At 37.1% G+C, this 17,894-nt stretch overlaps 3 protein-coding genes and 1 long non-coding RNA gene across 10 annotated transcripts in view; 1 reads left to right on the top strand and 3 right to left on the bottom strand.

The window, feature by feature from the left end:
• LOC126813542 (transmembrane and coiled-coil domains protein 1) overlaps positions 1-2,245 on the bottom strand; it is a 103,424-nt gene extending 101,179 nt beyond the window's left edge. The window contains exon 1 of the mRNA XM_050539161.2: positions 2,211-2,245. The gene's annotated coding sequence lies outside the window, so the exon portion shown is untranslated. The remainder of the gene's footprint in view (positions 1-2,210) is intronic.
• Positions 2,240-7,628, top strand: LOC126814694 (uncharacterized). Of its 2 annotated transcripts, XM_056103555.1 has the most exons (3): positions 2,240-2,454; positions 4,503-5,785; positions 7,454-7,628. In XM_056103555.1, exons 2-3 carry the CDS (start codon positions 4,521-4,523, stop codon positions 7,482-7,484), a joined length of 1,296 nt encoding a protein of 431 aa, XP_055959530.1. In that variant the 5' UTR covers positions 2,240-2,454; positions 4,503-4,520; the 3' UTR covers positions 7,485-7,628. The 2 variants fall into 2 exon arrangements, 1 of the variants encoding a protein (XP_055959530.1); XR_008789431.1 differs by lacking the exons at positions 4,503-5,785; positions 7,454-7,628 and adding an exon at positions 3,564-3,748.
• A 1,431-nt stretch (positions 7,629-9,059) lies between these two features.
• Positions 9,060-12,040, bottom strand: LOC130014433 (uncharacterized). Of its 5 annotated transcripts, none has more exons than XR_008789436.1 (4): positions 12,017-12,040; positions 10,351-10,511; positions 9,534-9,573; positions 9,060-9,352 (listed from the first exon to the last, which is right to left on the bottom strand). It is a non-coding gene; the product is annotated as an uncharacterized LOC130014433 (long non-coding RNA). The 5 variants fall into 5 exon arrangements; XR_008789432.1 differs by lacking the exon at positions 12,017-12,040 and adding an exon at positions 11,298-11,626; XR_008789435.1 differs by lacking the exon at positions 12,017-12,040 and adding an exon at positions 11,110-11,249.
• A 1,323-nt stretch (positions 12,041-13,363) lies between these two features.
• Positions 13,364-17,010, bottom strand: LOC126813865 (uncharacterized). Of its 2 annotated transcripts, none has more exons than XM_050539179.2 (2): positions 16,852-17,010; positions 13,364-14,992 (listed from the first exon to the last, which is right to left on the bottom strand). In XM_050539179.2, exon 2 carries the CDS (start codon positions 14,986-14,988, stop codon positions 14,005-14,007), a length of 984 nt encoding a protein of 327 aa, XP_050395136.2. In that variant the 5' UTR covers positions 14,989-14,992; positions 16,852-17,010; the 3' UTR covers positions 13,364-14,004. The 2 variants fall into 2 exon arrangements, with proteins under 2 accessions (XP_050395136.2, XP_050395137.2); XM_050539180.2 differs by lacking the exon at positions 16,852-17,010 and adding an exon at positions 16,319-16,454.
• Between the last annotated feature and the right edge of the window lie 884 nt (positions 17,011-17,894).

Raw genomic sequence — 17,894 nt, 5'->3', positions numbered from 1 at the left:
CTAATTACAAGACATGAAAAGTAAACGGCATTGCATTACTACTCACCCGTAAGTTACTAGACGGCTCTCGGTAAAGTGGTAATTTGGCGTAAAATCTAAACGCCTTAAATAATTAAACACTCTGTTCATTTCTTGACAACGTCCGGGAAAATAAACGCCTTGTCTAAAAACTAAACCCCTTTCAAATCTAAATGGTAGTGTTCATTTCTAAAAAACATCCCGAGAAACTGGACGGTCGTAAAGCAGATGATCGTTGTCAAAAGTAAACGGTGTTTCTTAATCTACACGGTAGCACAAACTGGGCGGTTTGGGGTGAATCTTGACGGCATTTAACACATTCTTGACGGCAATCTATTAGCTGGATACGTGTATTAAATTCTTGACGATAAGCTTAGTTTCTTTCCTTTTTTTGTAAAGTCTGGACGAGGGCGCGTCAAATTACCCAATAACTGCCCAATAACACTTAATAACTGCCCAATAACACCCAATAATGGCCCAGTAACACCCAATAACGGCCCAGTAACACCCAATAACTCCAAAATAAGAACCAATAACTACAAAATGTTGACTTTGGAAACACAAAATAACAATTTAGTTGAATTTAAGACGCATCGCTGCTTTGTGTCCAAATCAGAGTTTCACGCTCACTCGCCTGAAGGGAGATAACTCGTATATGTGATTTTTGTTGACAAGAAATTAATAACACCCAATAACTGCTCAATAACACCCAATAACACCAAATTGTTGACTTTGGAAATACAAAATAACAATTTAGTTGAATTTAAAAGCCTCGCAACGTTGAGCCCAAATCAGAGTTTTACGCTCACTCGCCTGAAGGGAGATAACTTGTGTATGTGATTTTTTTTAACAAGAAATTAATGTATGCTTTCGTTGCAATTCGTTTTAATTATACATGATAGGAAAAATCCCCGAGTTGAGTATCCTTGCGGATCATGTTTGAAAGAAACTCGCGATATTCAAAGCTTATATTGTGAAGTATGTCAACGTTGGTGCCATTCAGATTGTGAGAAAGTAGATACTACTCAGTTGAATTTTTTTCAATGTTCAAGTGAAGACTACATATGAATCATTAAGTACACAGCTAAGATATATGGCTTGTATTGAAATGGTGACAAAAAAAACCCAACAAATATTTCAACCAAAAAACAGGCTTTGAAATTCAACTAAATTGTTATTTTGTATTTCCAAAGTCAACAATTTGGTGTTATTGGGTAGTTATTGGGTGTTATTGGGCAGTTATTGGGTGTTATTAATTTCTTGTCAACAAAAATCACATATACGAGTGTCGAGTTATCTCCCTTCAGGCGAGTGAGCGTGAAACTCCGATTTGGACACAAAGCAGCGATGCCTCTTAAATTCAACTAAATTGTTATTTTGTGTTTCCAAAGTTAACATTTTGTAGTTATTGGTTGTTATTTTGGAGTTATTATTTTGGAGTTATTGGGTGTTATTTTGGAGTTATTTGGAGTTATCGGGTGTTATTGGGCAGTTATTCATTGGGGGATATTGGTTGTTATTGGGTAATTCCACGCGCCGTCTGGACGATACCCGGTCCCTAGTTTACCGTTATGGTACATGATGATTCGTGTACCAATGGTAAAATGTCTATTTTGTATTAAATATTGGATATGAGAAGCCCCTCTTGATCACAACATCAATGTTGATTTAAATTTAAAATTGACAAATAATTCGTGTTTTCAATGTCGGAAAACTTTGGATGATATCGAGTTAGAGACTTAGCTACTTTAAGGGGATATAAATTATAATTGTAGGTCACATAGTCATAAGCCTTTAGAAATCAAATAGCTATATTTTATTTATTATTTTTGTTTGTTTTAGGAATTTAGGTGGCACTTATTTTAATCGTGCAATCGTTTTATTATGAAATTAGTAGGTTTTCTTGGTTTTCCATATCGTGAATAAACTTCACATCAGTCAAAAAAAACCAAACAATTCTATTGTCAAGGCTCAATAGGTCGTGTCTCATCAATATAACTACTCGGCAGACTTGCTTCTCTGATATTTTTTTTGGCAGACGAATAACGGTCGATAGAACTCAATAAAATGGGTAAAAGGGTGAGTTTTGATGGATAGTTTCCTCAACTACATACGGCACGATGCTAAAACATGTCAATAAAACGGTTGTCTTAGTCTGTGCAGTGACAAAATGTTAAAATAAATTTACTTACTTAGTTTATATTACGAATACTCTGCACATTTTGTTGCACAATACTGGATCTTCAATGAGTTACTTTCTATTTTTCACTCGGCAACCGGCTGCAGATTTCACTCGGCCAACTTCGGTTACTCCTCTACACCAAACCATGTTTCCAAACAGAGTTATCTTTCCGTGACCCGCAAATTATATTTTTAACAATGAGTTGAATTCTATAGGAGGTGTTGGAACTCCCGCAAACAGTGCCGGTGGTGCAAGTAAGTTATAAAAATAAATACAACTGACAAAAGGTTAAGGACCACCTTAAAGTAAAACAAGACAGGAATATTTGGTCATTTAAGTAATAGATATTTTTTAATTGAGGATTTCGAAAAATATAGGAGTCCATTAGATGATCTGGTCAGGAAAAGGATGAGGATTACAGACAAGAGTAGGAGTGATAACCATCGTCATGTGTATCCCTCTCTCACTTGGAGAGAGAGAGAGAAATGGGGTTTAACGTCCACTCGACTAACATATGGTTCAATTTTATTTCCATAATTCGCTTGCGCGTAGGGATCTTTAGCTGTGGGAGGAAACCGGAGGACCCGGAGGAAACCCACGAGGTTGGACAGGCGACCCTACTCCTTGTCACGTACAACCGGGGATTCGAAACCACGCCAGTTGACTGAATGACAGACTTTATGATACAGCGCGCGCACGCTAACCGTTCAGCCATCCAACCCCCCCCCCCCCTCTCTCACTTGGATCACGTCCTCAACACCTCTTGTTTGATTAGTACCATGGTACCAAAGGAACCTGACACTATTCTTCTTGGAGTGGCAAGACTTATGCTGGAAGTATTTTGTGATGGATATTACATGGTTCCAAATAAAAACCATCTGAATTTATTGTTGATGGTTAAATATCAAACAGACCTCATTTTAAACGGTGGTGCTTATCTTTTTGACACACATAATTTTTACCGTACTACTGCTCAAAAGCTTTTAATTTTGTTTTAAAATTCTGTTAATTCGTTGATAAATCACGTTATTCTATTCTCTAGTCATGGTAGTCAGTTAAACTTGAAACCTGTATGTTTAAGTTGTAACCACTGTAAAAAGGATGGCTGTAGAAGAATCATGTTCGTTCTGAATCTAAATGTAAAACCTATTCCCCCCCCCCCCCTCCCCAGCCGCTGATCAACAGAAATGAGTTTATTTTGTTTGTGGCTTGATAAATACAAGAGAACACTTTTCAAGACGTCGTCAGAAATGAACTGTGAAAAAACTTGTATTTAATACACCGGTATATTAGTCATGGTTTATTCAATACAGTTACTAAATGCAGCTTTAACAAACTACATTTTTTAATGGTTTATTTACAGAGAAGAAATGGGAAACATTACCAGGCTGCCAGACACGCCCCATTGATAACAAAGGTCTGCCTGCTGCCGCTGTACACAAAACACCCAACCCAGAACCAATCGATGCCACAAAATTGCCGCTAGCAGAAAAAATTTGACGACTTTCAATGTTTTTACGAAGTGAAAAAAAAGTAATCGATGAAATTATGGTGAGGTTTTATTTATTAAAGATACATTATGGGAGATGGAGATAAGATAACGAGTTAGCAGTTCTCACTATAATAGTTAAAAACTACATAATGTAAAGGGAATTTGCTGAAAATGTCAGTCAAATTGGTCCACTATGAACCGAAAACTAAGCGGATGAAAGTTTCGCCTAGCCTCGAAACTAATAGTCTCGATTGTCTATTGTTGTGATTTAATTATCAATGAGCGATAGCAGCATATAGAATTGTAATCCAGTCGACATCGAAGGCTAGCCTTGACATCGGGAGTTTATTATGGTCTGGATAAGTTAATTAATGTCTAATTAATAATTTAGATAAGATTTCAGGCCTAAAGAAAGACCTGAAATTGACAGGTTTAGCTCTTGCATAATGCATGTTTAATATTTTTCACAATAATCTCATTAAAAACACAGATTCTGCTTTATTTTTATTTTTATTCAAGCATGTATTACGTATAAAATTCTTTTATTTGCCCATCTACATAAGACCAGTGGGGCGAGTTTGGGTGGTCGAAGCGTTAATGCGTCATTACCCGCTTGTACGTGACAAGGAGTAGGGTCGTCTGTTCAACCTCGTGCGTTTTCTCCATGTCCTCAGGGTTTCCTTCCACTGCTAAAGACCCCTAATGAAATAAAATGAACTATATGTTAGTCCCGAAATGACCTAGTGTCGAGTGAACAATAAAGCCCATTTTCCTCTCTTTCCCATTAAATCCTATTTTATTTCATTTTAGTTGTTTGAGAATTCTCTGATGAGTTGTAAAGTTGGAATTAGACCAGATTTTTTGATCGATGGCATGGTACAAGGAAAGAACGGATCCTTTTTCACTGGCCGACTTAATCTGGGTGGTGTGTTCCTAGCCAGAGCTATCGGCATCAACAAGAAAGAAATCAAACTGTCATGTTTCAAGAAGGCGGTGGAACTTTATCGTACCCTTCCTGTCACTGAAATTTTGAACCAGGATGATATGACCCCAAAAGTTATCAAGGAGAAACTGGAGAATTTTAACTCGACCGTTGCTAAGATGGAGAAAGAAACAATTGCAGAGTTACCCCCACCATCTATTTTGAAACAGATCCAAGATATTCTAACCAATCCTAAATATGCTTCAACCAATTCAATCAGCAAAATGGAGTTGGCGGCCTCTGTGGCTAAATGTCGAGTCCGTTGTCGATATGATGTAGAGAGTTGTAAAGCTGAATCAGGGAAAGTTTATCATAAGGGCATGTACTTTACTGACAACATACTACAAGGTGCAGGTGTTTCAGTTTCCAAAAAAACTGCTAAGTCATTGTGTTATAATATGGTGGTTGAACGACTGACCACCATGAATGTTGAACATGGCAACATCTTAGATGGTGTCGAACAGTCTGTCATAACAGAAGCAGAAGCACAGGTTCAGAGCACTTTGGGAAAGGCAGCACCAAATCCTAGGGCATTTGATCTCCGTGAACAGTTTGTCAAAATGAACGAACTTAGCAGTGCCACGCATCCTGCATCCATCATTACTGTCCTGGATGGAATTTTCAACGATGTAAAATTGACGCCCATTTGTCTGTACCGTCGTAGCATGAACACAGAAATAGAAAAGGAGAAAATTTTCTGTAACCTCTATCTAGCTGGTCATCTCATCATGATTGGTGAAGCAGAGAACCGAACAGATGCCCAAGCAGACGCTTACTCTAAAGCCCGAGAGGTTTTGACGAACTGTGACCCCGAGTTCATCCTCCCCCAACACAGTAAACTTCAACCACACGACCAAGCAGCAACAGATGTTATCGACTTTCGTGTCAAGGGCAACTGCATTTTGGAAGATAACTGTTCGAATCTTCATCGCTTACAATGGACCCGAAAACCTATATCAACACTACCAGCCAAGGATATCGTTGTCTTTGAGGACGTCAGTTGGATAGTAGATCGTAAAGTTCAAGGTTTCTATATTTTACAACATTCATGTTTTGTCAACAATATGTTGTTGGAATGGGAGTTTTTGGACAATGATGATCGTGTATTCAGGTAAGTTGCCTTAAGGCCTAGTCTGGTCTCCCGGCCATAATCTTAAGGCCTAGTCTTGTGTCTTCCGGTCTCAACTGTAAGGCTTAGTCTTGTATCTTCTGGCCTCAACTGTAAGGCCTAGTCTTGTGTCTCTTAAGACCTAGTCTTGAATCTCTTAAGACCTACTGTAGTCTTGCGTCTTCCGGCCTTAACTGTAAGACCTAGGCTGTGTTTCCTGGCCTTAGCCTTCAAGCCAGAATTTCATATTTTCTATGAAAGTCAAAACATAATTATTTCTATGTCTTTTGCTCAATAGGTTATCAACTCACTATTATACGACTATGGGCATTATTTCCCACCCTTAAAAATCATTGACACAGGAAATAATAACACAATTACCTCCCTTGTTTTCCTATTGCTTCCATGCATTAGCTATCTTCAAATGTTGGAATTCGAAAATGATAATTTTGCCAATTTCGCAGCTGGCAATAGTGAATTATAGGATTAATAGGATTATTCTTTAACAAGGTAGGACTGTGTATGGATACCATCTATTTTAAGGCTTCTTTGTTTCACTAATTTAAATAATGCATGTAAATTTCAGAAAGATCGGATGATAACTTTTGGAGTTGAAGCGTTCACAAGGTTCAATAAAGTGAAACAAGGGCCATAACTCTAGACGTAATAAACAGAAATTGTTGAAATTCAATAGGCTTCTTCGTTTCACTAACATAAATATTGCATATAAATTTCACAAAGATCGTATGTTAACTTTTGGCATTAGAGCGTTCACAAGGTTCAACAAAGTGAAACAAGGGCCATAACTCTAGACGTAATAAACGGAAGTTATTGAAATTAAATAGGCTTCTTCATCTCACTAATGAAAACAACATATATCAATTTTAAAACAATTGGATGATAACTTTTGGCGTTAGAGCGTTCACAAGAAATTGTGGACGATGGACGGACGGACGGGGGCGACGGCAATATACGTCCACATTTCAGTGTGGGCGTATAAAAACCAATTTAGCCAAGCATTGCATTTCTACACCCTTTCACTGAAGCAACGTTCCTGTCCCTTGAGCAGGGTTATCCTGTGACAACACCAGAAGATTGATATATGGGTGGGCTGGTCTAGTGGTCTAATGCATGCCCTTTAGATCATAAGATATGTCCTTGAATCAATTTGAGCCAAGCTTGTATGTGACAAGGAGTAGAATCTCATGTCCAGTATCGTGCATTTTTTTCCCGTTCCGTCAACATGCTGCCAATGGCTATACAAGGGACCTTTTTTCTTGTCCAGTCCATCTTGCCCTTGCAACAAGACGAAAAAAGGCTGGAAAAACCTGAGGAATTTCATTGGCCAGATTAAAAACAGATTCTTATCAATGAGCCAGTGTCCTACACACCGAGTCAGAACCCACCGAGCCAGCGGTTTACCCACAGAGGTGGGTCTTTACCCACTGAGACATTGTCTTACCAACTGAGCTGGTGGCTTAACCCCTGAGCCGATGGCTTATCCACAGAGCTGGCACCTCATGTACTGAGCCACCTTGGTTTTCGTTCTGCTCTTGTATTGCACATAAAAATGCCTTCCTGGCTAGGCACAGATTTGACCTTTAATTGATGAATGCCATTATTTAAAGTTAACCTAGATATCATGTCTTAGTAAATCGTTTTTCATTCCAGGTTTCTGCTTACACTAAACCTGATCAAGTGATAGAATCTGTCAGTTTTGATACGTTGCTTAAAGAAGCGGAGGTGTTGAAGAAAGCTGCCGAGGATGCAGGAGAAAATGTTACAGCTACTACAGCTGAGGGAACTGATTCAGAAACTGAGACCAGTGACACAGATGTTGAAATGAAGGAAGAAGTAACAGATTCACAGGCTAAGAAGAAATATCCTAGAAAACCACATTACCGTCATGCTGATAGATTTATTTTAAAAGCTGCCCAGGCACGACTAGACGAATTCATAAAAGTTAAAATGCTAAAAGATCTACTGTTTGGACCTGCTTTCCCTCATCATATCACACGCCAGATTAACGGCTTACTGTATAACCTCCCCATTCCAATTCGCTTTATATATCATTCCACCAGAAATCAGATGTACACCATTGTAACGCAAAGTATGTCACCGATCAAAATTGTCGCATTTCTCAAAGCCAACGGTGGACAGTCTGGTCGCTTTCGTTTAGTCGACAAATCAGAACTTCCGACACATAAGGACATTTTACCAGAACTTAAAAGTAGGGAAATTTTAACTAAGATCAAATCCAAATTTTAGTAGAAATTTCAATTTTGATTGGCTAAGCACTAAAACCAATCAAATTGTTGGCTTTTTTTTGCTAATAAATATAAGTGCTAGTCTAATGTCTTGTCTCAATTACATCTTCAACAGTATGGTTTTGTTTCTAATTTAAAATCCAAATATTTGTCTAAAGTCTTTACCAGTTGTGTGGTTGAGTGGTCTGACGTATGCTTTAGATCATAAGGTCTGTCACTGATTCAAGCGCCATGGTTTGTTTTGAAGGTACTTCCAACCTTATTTGTCTTATTTTCGCCAGTCATGTTTGGCCGTTTTGACTGACTTGCAGTGAAATTGACCAACTGGAGAATACTAGTAGATCATAAGGTCTGTCTAAAGTTTAGACAAATATTTGGATTTTAAACTAGATTTATAAGGGGCATTTTAAAGGGGCATTGGCGCCATTGGGTAAGATTAGATAAGAGCTGACAGTTCTCGCTATAATAGTTCAACAATAAATAATAGAAACAGAAAATGCTGAAATTTCAGTCAGATTGCTTTGCTCTGAACCGAGATATAGGTGATTCCGTTTTAGGCTACAGAGCCAATTTTCTGAAAGGTAACCTTTTCTGTGGTTCAAGTATCTGATGTGAGAATCTGGGCCCTGTTTCTCGAAATCTTAACAGTGGGAATGCAGTCGACCCTACTCTTGGAAACGAAGCTAAGCCTCTTCACTAAATGACAGACCTTATTATCCAACACGAATGCATTATCATTTGACTCCACCCCCTCCCCTGCAGTGACACATGAATGTTGTGACCAATAACCACTTTCCTGTCTTAAGGCCTTTGAAAACAGTATTCCTCATTATTAATTTGTCCCAACTAATCATGGTTCATGAATGCGTGTTCTCGATATGTTGACACTTCTACGATGGTGGGTGACTACGAGTCATGAGTGAAATAATCTTATTTCGTTTAATCTGTTATACTAATATAGAGAAAATACAATTTACATTTTATGGATATAACTGTTACAACAAATAACACATCTACACAAATTTTTAAGTTGACCTCATTTCAATCAAATTAAAGACATGTACCCGTAAGTATTGTTTATATTCGCGTTACGTTTGGTAGTGGAACCGTGACACTGACATATTGTACATCGTTGACTTCAGGGTTAGGCTTGTTGTCTACCAAAGTTAGGTTAACATCTTCCACTACACTGCAAAGTCAGTAACATCATCAAGCTAACCTTTGCTAAAAGGTTAATGTTAATAACATCCACCAATTAGTCTATACACTAAACACAAGACCTGCAGCATTCAATCTCTGTGATCTGTAAATAATTAATAAAAAAACATATGAACTTACTTCAAATTTACACACTATAACTTATTACATAAACTTTATGTAGATAAGGAAAGTGAATTTTGAGATGCACTCCAATGACAAGTAGTTGATTTACATAAAAATTTACAAAAATAAGAACTGTTAATGAAAATAATAAACTGATTTACCTCAAGATAGATAATTGGAAATATTTTCTATACTTTTCTTCTGAAAAATGAAAGGGCGTAGTTTTATTATAAAACAAGGAACATGTACTACAAAAACATATAATTATTAATGTACCCCCTCGCCAACACGTACATTTGGAATTCATTTAATATAGTTAACTAAAAAAAATGTTAAAATCACAATTAATTATGATACCACAATTACAGGCTGGTAAAATCAACACAAAGTTCATACATTAGATTATAATAACCAGAATCGACTTGAAACTGATGTCTCTCACATATCAATGCCATAACTCTTGCAGTAATCATCAGATCTCGCTGAAAATCAATAGGCGTCTTGTCTCATGACCTTAAACACTGTGTATAAATTTAAAGTCAATTGGATTTTAACTTTAGCCTCTAGAGTGTTCACAAGATTTTTCAAAGTGATCAAGGGCCATAACTCTGGTAGTAATTATCGGTTGCCAATTCAAAACATATTTGTTTTCATTTTCCAACTCTTGTCTTACTCTTTTTGCAATGTAAAAATCACGAAAACGTTTTATTTCTCCCAAAGTGAAATTGCCATATGGCAAATCTATATAAAAGTCTTTGTCATTTTGTATAGACCCAATAATCTGATCCAAATCTTTAATTGGAGGCATGTATTTTGACTCTTCACATCTAGAGAATTTAATATTTGTTATGTTTCGTTTAATAATATAGCTTCTACATATAACAACAGGCAGAATTTTGTTAGGCAATGAGAGATTAATTCTACTAGTACTATTAGTATTTTGTAAAGCCATATTTGAGTACAATGTAACTTGCTCACCTGTTTTAATTTCCTTAGATTATACTGAATACCGTGGCGTACTGGAAAGGTCTTTGAAACCAATTTACGCTGAACAATCTAACACAGTACAGTAGTATAGTATTGTATGGTACCTTCTTCCACCAATCCAAGTGAAAAATCAAAACCACTATTGATGAACACTGAAATAGAAACATAATGTAACTACCCTAAATTCACATATTAGATAGTAAAAGCTTAATTGATTCTATTAGTTAAGTATAATCTTTGAAACTAGATCTATAATATATAATTATGATTTTAATAAATCTTAGCTGACAATAACGTGCGGATTTCATTCAGTTTTAAAATTGGTACTATAGGGCCTAACCAGTAATGCTATTCTGAAGGGAAAATACCGCTTATGACTCATGACGTCACTCAAATATGACAGAAAAGCACTTATTTTGGTGCCATCGAACGCATTGACTGGTATATAGAGCGTTTTGATCATTTGAAACTTTGAGTTTGACCTGAAACCCTATTAATTAATAAATAGGTAATATTAATAAAACAATACTACTAGGCCTATTTATTAGTATTTAGAATATATATCATATGTAGGCCTACATACACTGTCATACAGTGCCTTCATTTACAAGTTACATCTGATTTATTAACTGATTATCAGACTTATCCATTTGTGTGTATCTCATTGATCATTCTCAGGCTCAAGTTATACTCCTGACAAGTCCACGAGTCACGATACTGTGACCCCCTGTTGGTTGCTGTTGTACTTACTTGTAGTTAAACTGTCACTACTACAACTTAAGGGGTATAAATAAAATGCTTGAAATGAAGTCGGACTAGGTAGATATCTAGGCCTAATTATAATGTAGACTTGTTTTCATATCGATTACCCGACACCAAGACCACTTCTACTGTACTAGCACTAATTTCAATGTAGGCTACTTAGTTAGTAGTCTTACCCCAAAAGTTAGAAAAGACTTCGTCAGCAAAAAAAATTATTTACAATCGGTACATCTATGATTAAGATTTGATTTATGCAGTTTTAGTCAAATACTAGCCTACTATAAAGTAACAAACTTCATTTACATTACCCAGGTCAGAAAATCTCCTCAGAAAATAAAAGACAACTGTTTAGTGTTTGTAGCCCAATAAATATAAGAAGCTGACGCCGTTAAAAACAGTGTTAGCCTAAACATCAGAATATTGCGCCAAAAGCAAACCAGTTAAAAATATAATTTGCGGGTCACGGAAAGTTTACTCTGTTTGGAAACATGGTTTGGACTCAGACTAGCAATTATTTGCCCATTGACTTCAATGTTAAATGGCTGTAACATCACAGGCTGTAGCTTTTTTCTCAACATTCCGTTGGTTCCAATCTTTATAGGCACAATGGGGACAACATTTGGCAATCTCCTCATCATAATTTTGTAGGGGGTTGACCATTTAGATTTTTTGCTACACGGATTTGAAGTTGACTGGGGTGAAAATCTCACTTCCGACACAATGACTGCTCTGCAGAAAGACACTTTACACCCCCTATCCCTCCGCTGTAATATCATCAGTATTACCCAAAACTGCTATGAAATTGCAAATTTGATCCCTTTTCTCCAATTCTAGACCAAAAAGTCAACCAAAAAATGCAGGAAGAGGGGAGAAAAAAATTAAGGGAAAAAATTACTAGTCTTAGTCCGTTTGGTGTAGAGGAGTAACCGAAGTTGGCCGAGTGAAATCTGCAGCCGGTTGCCGAGTGAAAAATAGAAAGTAACTCATTGAAGATCCAGTATTGTGCCATTGTGTTCTTAAAAACCCATAGACCGGAAATAGAATTCTGACGTAAAGTTTAGTGATCCAAGGGAGACAACTCTATTAAGGGACATGTTTTTGTCAGGGTCAGACTGCTGATAAATTCAATTTCAACTTCATTGCAGTTTTGCTGGGTAAGAGTCAGAAACGCTATTATTTTCCATTCGTTACAGTTTAATAAACATCAGTTATTTTTACTCTGTTGTGTACACAAAGCTGTAGTCTAGTCGATAAGTCCCGCCCCAAAATGATCACGTGAGCGTTTTAAACGGAGGCTAACTAGGGCAGTGATCATTATTCTCGAAGTATGACGTAGATGGATCGCTGCATGCAGTTTGGCTCTCTGCTTCATCCTCGGAATCCCCGGTAGTCTCATTCCGTTAAAAAAAAATCTGCTTTCAGGAAATGAAATTTTACCACAATTTGGCCACATATCACTAACGATTTCCCTATTGGCTTTAATGTTAATTCTGGTCTCTTAGACTGGCTCTAACTTTTTCCCAAATTTTCGTTCGGTAGAACGTGTGGCATATTCTTGCTCGAAATCACGTATGAGGTTCACCATCGAAAACTTTAAATACACAAACTGGAAGTAAACATGCAATTTTCCGCCCTACGTACATATCAAGCTAAACAACCTCTCAACTCTCGTATCCTTCCACCTCAAAATCATAAATATTCACCAAAACCTGGCAGAAAATGTGTTTTCAAACAAGTTGCCGGAAATGCAGCCTGACAGTATTTCAGGCACTGATCGTTGAGGTAAAGTATCAAACGAACGGACTTGCGAAACTCGACGAAGCCCACTCAACAGCGTCAAAGTAGGGAGTCTTTACGGAGGGTATGAGGGACCTCCCCAAGAAAATTTTGAAAATAGACCGCCGGAAATGCTGTCTGACAGTATTCAGTCAGGTACCGATCGTTGAGATACATAGATCTGACCAGATACCGTCCGTCGCCTGATCACTAATTTATCCGACCAGACAACAAAATGTCAAACGAACGGACTTCCGAACCTCAACGAATTCAAGTAGCGAGACAAGAAAATTTTCAAAAATAGACTGTCGGAAATGCTCTACAAGATGCAAGTCTATGACTGAGTGGGGATGTGGGATTTAATAACCGTAGAAGGTACTGATTACCGAAACGTATCACAAATACTTTTTTTTTATTTTCTAAAATTATTGGGGGGGGGGGGGGGGAAACAGAGGGCAGACATATCTGTTACTTATGAAACTTTATTTAGAATAACAAATTGCATACAGATCTTTGAAATTCATAGAAAAGCCTAATGCAAGTAAAGAGGTGCTAAATTAATGAATTCGGTTGGAAACGCCCCCACCACCTTAATTGATTTATTAGTTCAATAATTCTTTGTATATAAGTTTGTTCCATGTCCACGAAGACAACCTCCTTAGCCGAAACACTGATATTATTTATACAAAAAAATCGACAGCAATTGAAATAAAATCAAATAAATTGAAATAAACTGAATTGAAATAAACACAGAAATCGAAATTGAAACAGGCATTACGCAAGAGCAAAATATGCCTATTGCAGATCTTTCTTTAGGCTTTAGATATTATATAAATTATTAATTAGACATTTATCAACATGGAAAGACCATAATCAACTCTCGATGCCATCCGATGGGTCCGATTTTCAACAAATTTGATTCCGACCTGTGTTTCAACGGCGGTTGATGATTAACCGTAAAAATGGATAATCGAGACTAGGCCATAATTGTATTGTATTCCCATTACACTATCGTTTTTTTTTTAAAACTATTGTAGCGAGAACTGTCAGCTCTTTATCTACAATGTAATCTTCCATAATGGCCCTTTAATACCATTAATTGTAATCCTAGTCATAGATGATGTCGTTGATGATTTGTTTTCCATCTTCTAATTTTGTCGCCAATTCTCTAATCTTCATGCTAACTTTTGTCTTCGATCCATTTTTCATGTCCTCAACGGTACTGACGATGCTCCAAATATCCACCACCACAAATACAACGCTGACCGCACCCATTCCAAATTTTGCAGTCCTCGACAGTTTTGCTGGATTCAAAAACACTCCTTTCGCCAGTTCTTTCAGTTCATTTATACTGAACGTAGTAAGTTTTCGCAGGTTAAGAGATTTTAAATCTTTCAATTGTAAGTTACCAATATTCGGGATTGTTATTCCACCAAACGAAAGGGCATCTTCAAGCATTTTAAAATACTTTCTAACCTCCGGATCCTGGATTTTTTTTGCCAATTCGATAACTTTGAGAATAGCCTCCTTTCCAAGTTTAGCCTTTTTGAACAACATGTTTGACTGCTTGGCGATTTCAATTAAATCTACATCAGTAAAACATGTAGTTTGGATAAATTCATCCAGCTGGTTGGATATATGAACAAATCTGTCCATAACGCGTATTAATTTTTCTGTTTTAGCTTTATCCAATTCCAACACATTTTGAATTTGTTTGCATCTTGCAAAAGTGATCCCAAACTCTGTAAGCGAAGCTCCGAACGCCGTTACCCCTCCTCCAAAACTGGCGGCAGCGCCCCCTATGGTTAATACCATTGAGAGTCCGCCAGTAAAAGGAGCTAAGATTAAACCAGCACAAAACGAGACCCCACCTACTGCACTAACAGAGCTGCCAGCCAACGAAGCCTTGTTGACATTCGAGTGATGCATGTCCAAATCTTCAGCTAATGAAGCCAATTGCGTCAAAGATTTATTTCTAGCTCTTAACCATTGTTCACAAGAGGATGTAAGGACAGCAGCTGAATCGTTTTGTTTCTGTACAAGATCCAAGTAAATATCAGATGTTCGACCGCGTCTTCTTTCCAACTCCATTTTTCTATAAGATCAAAAAATAAGAATGGAAATTAAAACGCAATGTCATGTCACATTGTTCCAAAACTCTATTTGAATTGGACTATTTTATCGATATGTCAATATTGGTATCATTACATATGTCCCAATATTGCAGTGTTGTTTCAAATTTGACATCTGACCATGACCACATTTTAAGAGGGTTTATTTTAAGAGTGTTGGAGCCACGGTGGCTGGGTGGGCCAGGTTCTGGCTCGCTAGCCTGGAGGTCGGGTGTTCGATCCCTGCATTGGCCGAGAAAGTTCATCCCGATTTTCCGACGTGGTTTCCCCTTGTCAGTGATGCAGCACGGAGGGCCTGACAAGGACAGCTGTCTAGTCCTTCGGATGAGACGAAAAACCGAGGTCCCGTGTAAACATTGGAATGCACGTAAAAGATCCCTTGACAGTTGGAATTCGATATAAGAGTAGGCGATAGTGCCGCTGCCCGGGCAAAATTTCCCTCATAGCACACTGTATGGCGTATGCCCGTCTTCATTAGCCCAGTATAGGAGCAGAACAGTAGGACGTTAAACCCCATTTCATTTCATTTCATTTCATTTTTAAGAGTGTTGAGCTGTCCTAGTCTACGCGATTTGGTGCGGTAGGTTGAGAGTTGGAATAACATCGTCGCATGATCCTTAACACTGCATATCAATGTAAAGTCAAGCGGGTGATATGATTCTAAGGCACTCACAAACAATTGTGGACGACGGGCGAAACAGACAGTGGTGACGACAATATACAGAGTCGACAGTCTAAACCCAGCATAAATAGTGTCCTTATCCAGACTGATTCGCATTCTGCTCACAGACAACTACTTCGAGAATAGATATCTGCCCTAAATGATGGTCATATCAAAAAAATAGTATATTATTTTGTAATGTGGTTCTACTCCGCTTCATATCTACCATACATACTAAATAAACACTTTCAATGATATCTTAGAATGTTCGACTAAAATTGTCGATTTAGGAATTAAAATGTTTGTCAACTATATTAATGTCTGTTCTCAATTGGAGCCAATTGACAGACAGTGTAAGTTTAGTGTGGTTGGCACGGTACCATAATTTATTTTTAGCTAAAATAAAGCAAGCTTATAGCCACGTAAAATGGTAGCCACACATAATATACAATGCAGTAAACAAAGGCCCAAGTAGACTTGATATTATAAGTGAAAAGTAGACCTACTACGTATACGAAAGAAATTTAACTCTAGATAAGAAATTATACCAATGATAAACGGTTAGGTTGTTGAAAAGCTCTATAGAAGTGTGTATAATATAAGTAAAGCTAATTTCAAAAATAGGTACCGTGTGAAAACCGGACCTGCCTTCCACACAGGTCACTGATGATTTGTAACTAGTGTCCCAAGCACAAGGGAATGAAAAAAAAACCCAGGTAATGAGTCAATGCCTAGATATAACTACATGGTCACATCCAATGGCGTCATCGGGTTATTGCTAACAGACAGTAATATGACGTGGTAATATGCGCAGTGTGCACAGACATGTAGCATAATGTCGTACTGGTACTATATTTAGAACATTGTAGACTATAATAATAATCCATCGGGGTGAAATTGGCTAATTCACCAAATAGTCTATTGACATAACAAAAATTTAATTAGGTTATTTTTATTTGGGTTAACGCCATATTTATCAATCTCAAGCTTTTTGTTCTCACTGTAGGCTACCGTAATTTAACTTTTGTTTGTTGTTTTTGTTTTTTAAGCGTTGGTCGTAATTTGTTTTTAAAAAAAGGAGATAATCAATTGATATTCGATACCATAGTCCTCACAAAACAATTTCGTCTGTATGTTTTATTTTCTATTTATTTTACTTACCAATAGTTTTAGTTTGTATCAGATGTTTTCTTTTAGAAGACGGTCTACGTTTATGTCACTTAATCTACAGTTCGACCCATCTGACTAGCAGTCTTCTTGCACAATCACCATCTTGTCTTTCTGTTGGTTTAAGACAAAACGCTCTTTATATCATTATAAATCTGGAATTACCGCAATTCTATTAATAGTAACATTCGTCATTCATCCAATAAAAAATAAGCCGACTCGAACAGCAGCTGAACATACAAATAGATAACTTGCTATCTCCGATGGAAATATGAATACCTACGGGACACCACGGGGGTCAATCAAATGAAAAGATAAAAGAAAATTCTAACTATGTCGTAATTAAGATTGTGGGCTTTTCATATGAATAAATGTCTTACTAATAATTTATATCACATTTAAAGCTAGACAAAACGTTCCGCAAAGGGCAAGTTCAGCTCTTGAATGTCCCTTTAATACCATACTTTAGACGGGAGGCGACCTTAAAACTATATATGTAATTACGAAATAACAGGGCATACACGAATATTTTTTTCATATTGTGAAAATCTACCACTTTCGTGTAAAATCATGTCGTCACATGTAGACCTAAGTCAAAGCCCTGTATAGGGAAAGTTACGGCAACTCATTTACAGGCGCCATTTTGGGTTCCAACTATGACACCATAAAAACTATGACGCCATGGCGTCATATAGCTTTACTTAACAAAACGTTTTATTTTTTTCTTGGTATAACGTTTTACGAGCTACAATGTATCCTAAACAAATTGCAAAAAAAAACCAATGCAGTTTGGTTCAATGATAAATATATATGTCAGACAAAATCATACTCAAAATCGGCTAAGGCAAAATGACGTAATTAACATAATTCAATTTGGCGTTCTTCAGGAATTATAGGAGAACGATATCTCGTAATCGGCGTCTTTCAGTGGTGGAAGGATAAATAATTTCTTTTTAAATTTCTCAAACACAGAGTGGTTATGCAAGCGAAATGTGCCGAAAAATCGAATTTGACAAACACCAATTAAAAAAATGTAT

Source organism: Patella vulgata, chromosome 1 (assembly GCF_932274485.2).
Source record: "Patella vulgata chromosome 1, xgPatVulg1.2, whole genome shotgun sequence".
NCBI lineage: Eukaryota > Metazoa > Mollusca > Gastropoda > Patellidae > Patella > Patella vulgata.
This window is presented reverse-complemented; position numbering and strand designations above follow the sequence as displayed.